General features: G+C 46.1%; 1 protein-coding gene across 1 annotated transcript in view; it reads right to left on the bottom strand.

Moving 5' to 3' along the window:
• Positions 1 to 2,452: 2,452 nt before the first annotated feature.
• Positions 2,453 to 11,228, bottom strand: part of LOC137538642 (C-type lectin domain family 18 member A-like) — a 39,098-nt gene continuing 30,322 nt past the window's right edge. The window contains exons 10-12 of the mRNA XM_068260922.1: positions 10,133 to 10,262; positions 6,440 to 6,536; positions 2,453 to 2,552 (exon numbers count right to left, since the gene is read on the bottom strand). Of these exons, the coding sequence (XP_068117023.1) occupies positions 2,453 to 2,552; positions 6,440 to 6,536; positions 10,133 to 10,262 (327 nt within the window). The remainder of the gene's footprint in view (positions 2,553 to 6,439; positions 6,537 to 10,132; positions 10,263 to 11,228) is intronic.

The raw sequence follows: 11,228 nt of genomic DNA, 5'->3' as shown, positions 1-11,228 counted from the left end.
TATATGGTAAATATGGAAAGGGTCAACGTAGATCAATTACCAGTGGTGGGGGCGTGGCCTGGCATGTGTTATTGAGGGCAGGGCCAGTGGCAGCTCGCATACTGTAGCTCCACCCCCTTTCACAAGCATATTCGCAGCGCTCGTTGCTCCTGGAGAAAATCAAAGTGGTGGATCTTGTCCGCCCCTTTAATCCACATAGGGGGACGCCGTGCTGGACTCGATCACGCAGCAGCTCCCCTTCAAAGTGCGGTGGATCGCAGGGGAGAAGGCAGGTGCAGTGAGGGCGGATGGGGCCAGTGGATGATCAGAGTGTGGGACCTAATCTGACACTCTGACCAGAAGACCGGTCTGTGCTGGATCTTATAGGCAACAGCGCCATCTAGCAGCAGCAACATTTTACTATGTCGGACTATGTCCAATATTGGGCCTATAGAGGAAAAGGCGATAGGGAAGGGTTAACCTATTTTTGCAAAGCAGTGAGGATTTCTCGGGCAGTGTGACTTCTCCCCTCCCCCCTTAGGACAAGACAAGAAAAATAACATTTATATTGCGTTTTTCTCCTGGCGGACTCAAAGTGCTTGAGCTGCAGCCACTAGGGGGTGTTCTATAGGCAGTAGCAGTGTTAGGCCAGAGCAGCAGCCACTAGGATGCGCTCTATAGGCAGTAGCAGTGTTAGGCATAGCCCCCAACCGTCCCGTTTTCGGTGGGACAGTCCCGATTTGGGGGGGCTGTCCCGCTATCCTGTTATGACCCCCCAGTGTCCCGGGCGAACACGGTAAATCCAGCGCTGGAGACTTGGGCGCAGCAGCGCAGGAGACTTGGGCGCAGCCGGCGCCACCATAGGCCGTAATAGGAACTACGGCTATCGCAGGCACATGGAGTAACTTCAGCGCCGTCAGAAGACGGATCTGAAGTTGCTTTTAAAACAATAATTCGGCTTCCAGCTATTGCTGGAAGCCGAATTATTTCATTCCCCCACTATCCATGTCGGCCTGGAGGGGGAATAGTAATTAACACGGCCCGGACTTGTGCGGCAGCAGGATTAGCCATATACTGGCTGTGTCCTGCGCCCAAGTCTCCGGCGCCGTTCTCTCTCGTACGCGTCCCGGGCGGCTGGGGGGTCAGATGTGCAAAAAAAATGATCGGGGACCCAGCCGGCGGATGCGGTGTGTGGGATGCGGGTTTTGGATAATATTGCACCTCCCTCCCTCCGAATGTGCCCCCCAGTGTCCCCCTGTATGTAGAAATTAGGAGCGCAGCGGAGAGCGGGCAGTCTTACCATTCCTCCTCGTACCGGGCATCTCTTGCTTCCATCTACTTCCTGTGACGTCACAGGAAGCAGGAAGCGGAGAAGACCAGATGCCCGGTACGCGATAAGGAATGGTGAGTGCCTGCCCGCTCCGCTGCGCTCCTAATTTCTGAATACAGGGGGACACTGGGGGGCACATTCGGAGGGAGGGAGGGACAATATTATCCAAAACTCGCATCCCACACAACGCATCCGCTGGCTGGGTCCTCGATCATTTTTTACCTCCTCACCCTGGGCACCCTCACCCTTCTCCCCACCCACAATTATTTTTTTAATAAAGGAGATATATATATATATATATATATATATATATATATAAAATGATTGACTAGGGGTGTGTCAGGGGGTGTGGCTGGGTGTGTGTCAGGGGTGTGGCTTAAGTGTCCCGCTGTCTCATCTCAAAAAGTTGGGAGGTATGGTGTTAGGCCAGAGCTGCAGCCCCTAGGGGGAGCTCTATAGGCAGTAGCAGTGTTAGGCCAGAGCTGCAGCCACTAGGGCACGCTCTATAGGCAGTAGCAGTGTTAGGCCAGAGCTGCAGCCACTAGGGCACGCTCTATAGGCAGTAGCAGTGTTAGGCCAGAGCTGCAGCCACTAGGGGCCCTCTATAGGCAGTAGCAGTGTTAGGCCAGAGCTGCAGCCACTAGGGGGCGCTCTATAGGCAGTAGCAGTGTTAGGCCAGAGCAGCAGCCACTAGAGAGCACTCTATAGGCAGTAGCAGTGTTAGGCCAGAGCTGCAGCAACTAGGGAGCGCTCTATAGGCAGTTGCAGTGTTAGGGAGTCTTGCCCAAGGACTTCTTCCTGAATAGATTCCAGCTTACTGAACAGCAGTTTTAGCGCCCACTGGAAACACGCATGTTCCAGGGATCTGTAGTGGTTACTTAAAGCGGACCTAAACCCAGGACCTGCTCTAAAAGATAAGTAACAGCATAATACAGTGAAGGGTAGATGTTGCAGTCAGAGTCCTGTAGGTCATACAGGGTGTACTCAGGTAAGCCTGTATACGGTGAAGTAGTGACATCACTAGATGTGTGCATACTCTGATGTCATGCACGTTTGTCTGGATATTATCTGTATGTTGTGCTGTGAATGCTACCAGATGAGCACTGGGGTACACTTGTAGCAGCAGCAGCAGATAGGCCCGTCCTACGTCTTATACTGGCAGATGTAATGGTTCTGAACCTTACAGCGTTGGTCATTCCAGTTGAATCCTGAACTGGACCTCATTTCTACGCAGTTCCCGAACCTACAGGAAGGAAAACAGAAATCAGACGTCAAGGGGTTAACTACAATTGGGGAAAACTCCAGGGGCCATATGCAATTCACTTTTTCACCTAGGTGATATTTTCAAACTTGTCAATAAAATGCCCTTTAACCATTTCAGCCTGCTGGGATTTTTCACCTTATGCATCAGAGCAATTTTCACCTCCCATTCATTCCCTAATAACTTTATCACTACTTATCACAAGTTATTGATCTATATCTTGTTTTTTTCCGCCTTTAATTAGGCTTTCTTTGGGTGGTACATTTTGCTAAGAATTTTTTTTTTAATAAATGCATTTTAACAGGATTAATAAGAAAAAAATTGAAAAAATTCATGATTTCTCAGTTTTCGTCCATTATAGCTTTAAAATAATCCATGCTACCATAATTAAAACCTATGTATTTTATTTGCCCGTTTATCTCGGTTATGACACCATTTAAATTTTGTCCCTATCGCAATGTATGGCGCCAATATTTTATTTGGAAATAAAGGTGTATTTTTCCGTTTTGCGTCCATCACTATTTACAAGCTTATAATTTAAAAAATGTTCGTAGTATAACCCCTTCACATGCATATTTAAAAAGTTCAGACCCTTAGGTAGCTATTTATGGTTTTTTTTTTGTTTTGTTTTTCAATTGTAATTTTTTTTTCCCATGAAAATTTTTAATTTATATATTTATTTTAATAAATATTTTGGTGTAGGAAATAAACAGTTAATTTTAAATGGTAAAATCTGTGTAAATTCCCTTCAAAAATGTTTGTAGATGTAGTTTTACTATTTGGCCACGAGATTTTTTTAAATCTTGTGCTTCTCACTAACCGGAAGCACAAGGAGGATGGGGAACTTTTTGTTGCAGAAAGACTGCGGCCTCTGGTAAGAGAGCATCGGTTTTTGTGCTGGGGACATGGATCGGTGAACGGGAACCATGTTCCGTTCACTGATCCCAGGGCTACCGGGGGACAGCACGGGGGCACGCCCGCGATCGCCGCCGAAGCGCGGCACCGCGGCAGAGCAGCCGCCTAGACGCAAGGATCACGTCTGGGCGGCTGAAATGGTTAAACCAACAGCAAGCAAACAAATGCTTAAAATAATTTTGATAGTACTTTTTCTTGCATTTTTTGGGTACTTTTACTATTGCAAATGCTAGAAAGTTATAAGTTGAAGATGGAAAATTATCTCCAAGGAGAAAACTCAGGAGGAAAAGTGAATTGCGTATGGACCCCGTGGGTCATTTGGAATTCACTTTTTCTACTAAGTCTTCACGTAGGGGATATTTTCAAGCTGGTCAATAAAATGCCTTTTACAGCATTAGCAAGCAAAATACTCAAAATAAATTTGATAGTACCCTTTCACCAAGTTTATGGTACTTCTTCAATTGCAAAATGCTGAAAAGTTATTTTAAATAGAAGAAGAAAAAATGTCTCAGAGTAGAGAAAGTTAATTGCATATGGGCCCACTTTTTCTCCCAAGTATTTTCCTATAAGATAATTTTTCATATTCTGTTTTCAGCACTTCACAATTGATAAAGTACTATCAAAATTATTTTGAGTATTTTCTTGCTCGCTATTGGTTTAAAAGACATTCTATTGACAAGTTTCTCCTGAGATTTCCCCTAAGTGATATTTTTAAGCATGTCAGTAAAATGCCCTTCAAATCACCAGCAAGCAAAAAAAAACAGTTTTCATGGTACTTTTTCATTTGCAAAGTGCTGAAAAGTTATTCTAATTAGAAGATAAAAACATTATCTCCTAGGAGAAGACTCACGAGAATTGCATATACAGTGGCTTGCAAAAGTATTCAGCCCCCTTGACGGTTTCCACATTTTGTCACATTACTGCCACAAACATGAATCAATTTTATTGTAATTCCACATGAAAGACCAACACAAAGTGGTGTATACATAAGAAGTGGAACGAACATCATACATGATTCCAAACATTTTTTTTACAAATAAATAACTGCAAAGTGGGGTGTGCGTAATTATTCGGCCCCCTTTGGTCTGAGGGCAGTCAGTTGCCTATAGACATTGCCTGATGAGTGCTAATGACTAAATAGAGTGCACCTGTGTGTAATCTAATGTCAGTACAAATACAGCTGCTCTGTGAGGGCCTCAGAGGTTGTCTTGGGCCTAGTGCACACCGGAGCGTTTCCGCTGCGGTTTGCGATCTGCTTGCGGGTGCGGATCCGCTAGGGTAATGTATTTCAATGGGCTGGTGCACACCAGAGCGGGAGGCGTTTTGCAGAGACGCATACTCCCGGGCTGCTGCAGATTTTGGATTGCGGATGCGTTTCTGCCTCAATGTTAAGTATAGGAAAAACGCAAACCGCTCTGAAAAACGGCACTTCAGAGCGGTTTTCCAGGCGTTTTTTGTTACAGTAGCTGTTCAGTAACAGCTTTACTGTAACATTACATGAAATCTACTATACCAAAACCGCTACACAAAACCGCAAAACGCTAGCTGAAACGCTACAGAAAAATAAGAAAAAGCGTTTCAAAATCTGCTAGCATTTTGCGGATCTGCTAGCGGTTTTTGGTGTGCACTAGGCCTAAGAGAATATTGGGAGCATCAACACCGTGAAGTCCAAAGAACACACCAGACAGGTCAGGGATCAAGTTATTGAGAAATTTAAAGCAGGCTTAGGCTACAAAAAGAATTTCCAAAGCCTTGAACATCCCACGGAGCACTGTTCAAGCGATCATTCAGAAATGGAAGGAGTATGGCACAACTGTAAACCTACCAAGACAAGGCCGTCCCCCTAAACGCACAGGCGGAACAAGGAGAGCGCTGAAAGATCTGATAACTGCTGTTTCAAACGCTGTCCATCTAATCTGACTGAGCTGGAGCTGTTTTGCAAAGAAGAATGGGCAAGGATTTCAGTCTCTAGATGTGCAAAGCTGGTAGAGACATACCCTAAACGACTGGCAGCTGTAATTGCAGCAAAAGGTGGTTCTACAAAGTACTGACTTAGGGGGCTGAATAATTACGCACACCCCACTTTGCAGTTATTGATTTGTAAAAAATGTTTGGAATCATGTACGATTTTCGTTCCACTTTTCACATGTACACCACTTTGTATTGGTCTTTCATGTGGAATTCCAATATAACTGATTCATGTTTGTGGCAGTAATGTGACAAAATGTGGAAAACTTCAAGGGGGACGAATACTTTTGCAAACCACTGTAGGCCCAGGGCTCCAATTCAATTCCCTTTTTCTTCTAGGTTTTCTCCTTGGTGATATTTTTACACCTTATCAATAAATTGCCTTCTAAGCAGCCAGAAAACAAGAAAATACTCAGAATAATTTTGGCAGTACTTTCCCCCCTATTTTTTGGTACATTTTCAATTGCAGCGTGCTGAAAAGTCATTTTAAAAAGAAGATGAAAAATTATCTCCTAGGAGAAGTTTTTGCCAAGCTTGAAGAATTAACAGTTTTTTTTTTAATAGGGATTGGCTGACAGCGATCACATTGTCGGGGGCTCCTGATTGGTGCACGGAACTCAGCGGTCATCAGTCACCTGAGTATATGGGCGGGTTGTGTGAGGGGTGTCAGGAAAAGCTGGTGTAGTTATATCGAGGCAGTATCAGGCATGAGCAACCACAAGCTAGGTGTAGATTTGACTACGGGAGCTTCTCAGGTGGTTAACCTAAAGTAGAGAGTCTTCAGTACACAAGAGACCCAATGGTCAGAAGGCTTCCTGTCACCAGAGCAGGATCATCCACCAGGCAGGTGCCTGGGGCCTCGTGTGTCAAAGGGCCCACCTGCCACCTTCTCTGACCTCTCTCCACTTCAGCTTACCACAAGGAGGCCCCAAATCTACTGCCTTGCCTAGGGCCTCCTTACATCTTAATCCATCTCTGGCTCTCACCCGTGGTTGTCTGGCTGTCCCAAGGCGAAGCTCTGGAAGATAAAGGGCTCTCCGGAGTCCCAGCGGAAGGAAGAGAAGCTGGTTTTGTATGTCAGGCCTGGAGGAGGGGAGGAAGCAGAAAAGGATTATGGGTAAAATCAGACCAGATGCTCTTAGCTGCCACGACAAGACTGATTCTCTATAGAGAGGGTCGATGAGACGCTAATAATTCCAGCTTGCAGGTAGATTTAGAGTGGAATGAAACTCCATACTAACTGAAAAATAATACAATTAATACAATAGGAAATTACTTATTTAGCTTACCTATGATGTTGTTTTTAGTGGTCACTGTCAGATTTAGGAGAAATGTGATATGAAAAAAAAGAAAATTATATTTCTGCTGGTTTCCATCTTTACTGTTTCTTCGTGATGCCAAAAGTGACATCACTTCTGCCCTTTACTTTATTTTTTTCAACCCAGCTCAGTGTTGATTTTCACTCCCTACCGCAATAGCTTACTGTCCCTCCCACAGCAAATATCACCTAGACCAGGGGTCCCCAACCACCGGGCCGCGGCCCACTGCCGGTCCGTTGGCAGTTTCCAGCTGGGCCGCGGCGGGTCAGTCCTCTCGCCCCTCTCACCCGCGGCCGCCGCTCCTGTTACCTTATGAGCGGGCGGCCGCTTACGGATTCCCCTAGGTGCCACTCTCCTTCAGTATCTCCGATAACAGCAGCGCATCTTGTGGAGGAGGGAAGGAGGCGGGGCAGCGGTTGCCATGGTAGCGGCGTAGCATATCGCTGCTACAGGAAGCTATGCTGGGCACTATACTAGCCATCTTGGGGCACTATACTAGCCATGCTGGGGCACTATACTAGCCATCCTGGGGCACTATACTAGCCATGCTGGGCACTATACTAGCCATGCTGGGGCACTATACTAGCCATCCTGGGGCACTATACTAGCCATGCGGGGGCACTATACTAGCCATGCTGGGGCACTATACTAGCCATCCTGGGGCACTATACTAGCCATGCTGGGCACTATACTAGCCATGCTGGGGCACTATACTAGCCATCCTGGGGCACTATACTAGCCATGCTGGGCACTATACTAGCCATGCTAGGCACTATACTAGCCATGCTGGGCACTATACTAGCCATGCTAGCCATGCTGAGCACTATACTAGCCATGCTGGGCACTATACTAGCTATACTGGGGCACTATACTGGGGCACTATACTAGCCATCCTGGGGCACTATACTAGCCATGCTGGGCACTATACTAGCCATGCTGGGGCACTATACTAGCCATCCTGGGGCACTATACTAGCCATGCTGGGCACTATACTAGCCATGCTGGGCACTATACTAGCCATGCTGGGCACTATACTAGCCATGCTGGGCACTATACTAGCCATGCTAGCCATGCTGAGCACTATACTAGCCATGCTGGGCACTATACTAGCTATACTGGGGCACTATACTGGGGCACTATACTAGCCATACTGGGGCAACTAAACTCCCTATACTGGGGCAACTATACTAGCCATGCTGCCGCACCCAAACCCCCCCCCCCCCCATAACCCGCTGCGCACAACACTGTCAACTAGGCCGCACACCACCCACATCCTCCCTCTGACCCCTCCCACCGCCATCCCCCCCAACCACCGCCCCCCCCCCCCTCCGGTCCCTGGAGAAAAATTTGGTCAGAAAGCGGTCCCCGAGTCGGAAAAGGTTGGGGACCCCTGACCTAGAAAACAGGATTATGCTGGGCATACACGGGTCAATCCGGCGGCCGATTAGCCGCCGGATCGACCCCCGCCGCGTCCCCGCTTGTCCGTTCGGATCGATTCCCGCTTGTCCTTGCCGACGCTTCTTATCACCCGCTCGATTTGTCCGCCTGGTGATCGGACATGTCGGATATTATCAATTGAGCCATCAGGCTTGATTGATAATCCTCCCCTCGACGCCGTGTATGCCCAGCATTAAGCCTCGTACACATGCCTGACTCAAGAACTTGTATCTTGAATCTTGGATTCAATTACCTTCTGGTCATAATGTCCTTCTCTTATCTGAAATAGGAAGCTTTATGTTATTTGTCTGCTGAGATAAGCTTGTTATTGTGACTAAAGAGAAAAACTTCCCTGAATCCCGCAGGCACTGCATAGTTACTGCAGTTAGGAAAAGGCATCCAGACCAGGTAAAAGGAAAAATAAAATGGAAGACATATAAAGTCCAATTTTCAGAGCAAAACATGGGTTTACATAAATATTGGGGGGCACTCATTTTTGGCAATTGTTTTGTTTCTGAATGTTACAACCTCCTTTAATGGAAATTGCTATGTAGCTCGGAACCCCACCAATCAAAAATGGCAAGAGGGGGCCCTTGATTGGCTCAGTTCCAACTTGCCTACAATAAAATTTGCATATACTTGCTATGCAAGCTGGAATTCTTAAAGAAAACCTGTACTGAAAATAAAAGTCAAAATAAGCATACACAAGTCATACTTACCTTCCATGTAGTCTACTCCTCAGTGTCTTTCTCCTGTCCTGCGTCCTATTTGTTCACTATGATCAAGGGAATTTTCCGTCCTCCATTTTGAAAATAGCCATTACCCATAACAGCTTTCTGGTCAGCACACAGTTAAACTGTAACATCGCCCACCTGAGCCATAGGGAAACATGAACATTACCTGGTACATCCGTTTTCCTCTCAGCTATAACTGACAGCAACTGATATTTTACTGACAGCAACTGATATATTTCAGATCTGACAAAATATTGTCAGAACTGGATGGGATTATTGTCAGAAGAAAATGGTGAGCTTCTGAGAGGAACTGATGGCAAGGTAACTATGTAATGTTCATTTGAAGTTACCTCATGTGTTTATTTTAAATATTTTTACTCCGTACAGGTTCTCTTTAAGGCTCATAAACACCTACCAACAATCTGTCCAACTATGTTCCAGACTTGTCTGTTGGAAGATAAGTTTGGTGTGTGTACAGCTGGCAAACAACCAGATGACCAATTGTTAACAGGTTGTTGGCCAGATCCAACCGGCGGATCAATCTGCCCAACTATCCTACAGTTAGACACGTGTGTACAAGTCTTTTGAACAACATTATTGTTTTTGAATGTGGACACGTTGTGCAGTTTGTCATTTAGCTTGCATGCATAATATTTAAGTGAGTTGGTTGTTAAGTTGGTTGGTGTGTGTGTGTACGTATTCGCCAGGTAAACAACTGGTTGTGCGGTTGGTCATGTTGCATAGCTCCCAACTGTCCCTTTTTCGGATGGACAGTCCCTCTTTGGGAGCCCTGTCCCTCTGTCTCTCTCTCCCACTCATTTGTCCCTCTTTCAGGACTTTGTCCCTCTTTCTATGTAAATATATTTATTTCTATACTAAAAATGTGTTTGATTGACTCTAAACTTTATTCCCAACCTTTAAATTGATATATTACTAATTTAAAAATGTTACTATGAAGGAAAATGAACCAGGATAGAAAGGACCAGTGTGGTTTGAATTATAAAACAACATATTTTTCTTATGAAATCTTTATGGTATGCATGACTAGGGGTGTGACAGGGGCGTGGCTTAAGTGACCCTCTTTCTCATCTCCAAAAGTTGGGACGTATGAACTGTTGTGTGATTAGTTGTGCATTAAGTTGTACGTGTGTAGGACCCTTTAGCAACTAATTGACCTCCCACTTCTCACCTATCCAGTGGTTCCGGGCCTGGAGATCCCCGTCTGTCACCTTGTTGGAATCTTCCAGGTGGGCAAGAAAATAGGCCAAAATATCCTGGGCTTTCTGGGTTGTGACCTCAGCCAGAATCCCCCCTTTTCTCTGGAAAATATATCGGGGAACATTTAAAATAAGCAGGATAAAGTCTTCATAGTCTCCGCACACTCTGAGAAGTCATATCTACCTTCTGTGATCTGCTCATGGTTACATCATTTTATTATTTTAAGGTGAAATGAAATTAGCCAGGAAAAAAAAAAGTTTGACTGACATATAATGGAATGAAGTAAATTATTCAGGATACCCACTTTTTATGGCAATTTTCCTGGTTTCAGCTTCAGAAACACTTCCTATATCTGTATATTTCTATATATTGGCATGTGGCCCCTCCCTCCCTGTGGTGTGTATGTGTCTCAGGAACCAAATGTTTCTCTGTCATGTACTTTGGCTGATGGAAACCTCTGATACTGTGAGTTATCATCCGGGCAGCCATCAGGGGGGACAACTGACACTGCAGTGAGGGGCCCAGGGCTTCTGGGGGCCCCGACCCCCCCCCCCCCCCCCCCCAAAGCACTGGAAAGGCCGCACGTGCTGGCTGCAGGCCTGAGGCTCACTATAGTAACCAGCACACCGCGTTCCAGCACTGAGAGAAGAGTGACATCAGCGCTTGAATGTGGGGAGCAGATGAGTGAGCCCGCTACAGCGGACTTTCTATACTGGGGAACCACCTATATCTGGCTACAGGTTACCTATACTGGGCCACCACCTTTACCTGGCATCCTATACTGGGGCTGGATCCACCTATACCTAGCTACCTATACTGGGGCACCACCTATACTTGGCTACCTTTACAGAGGGCACCACCTGTACCTGGTTACCTATACTGGGGCACCACCTATACTTGGCTACCTTTACAGAGGGCATCAACTGTACCTGGTTACCTATACTGGGGCACCACCTATACTTGGCTACCTATACTAGGGGGCACCTGGTTAACCTATAGTGATGCACCACCCATACCAGGCTACCTATACTGGGGGCAACTATACCAGGCTACCTATACTGGGGGCA

This window comes from Hyperolius riggenbachi, chromosome 11 (genome assembly GCF_040937935.1).
Source record: "Hyperolius riggenbachi isolate aHypRig1 chromosome 11, aHypRig1.pri, whole genome shotgun sequence".
Classification (NCBI taxonomy): domain Eukaryota; kingdom Metazoa; phylum Chordata; class Amphibia; order Anura; family Hyperoliidae; genus Hyperolius; species Hyperolius riggenbachi.
This window is presented reverse-complemented; position numbering and strand designations above follow the sequence as displayed.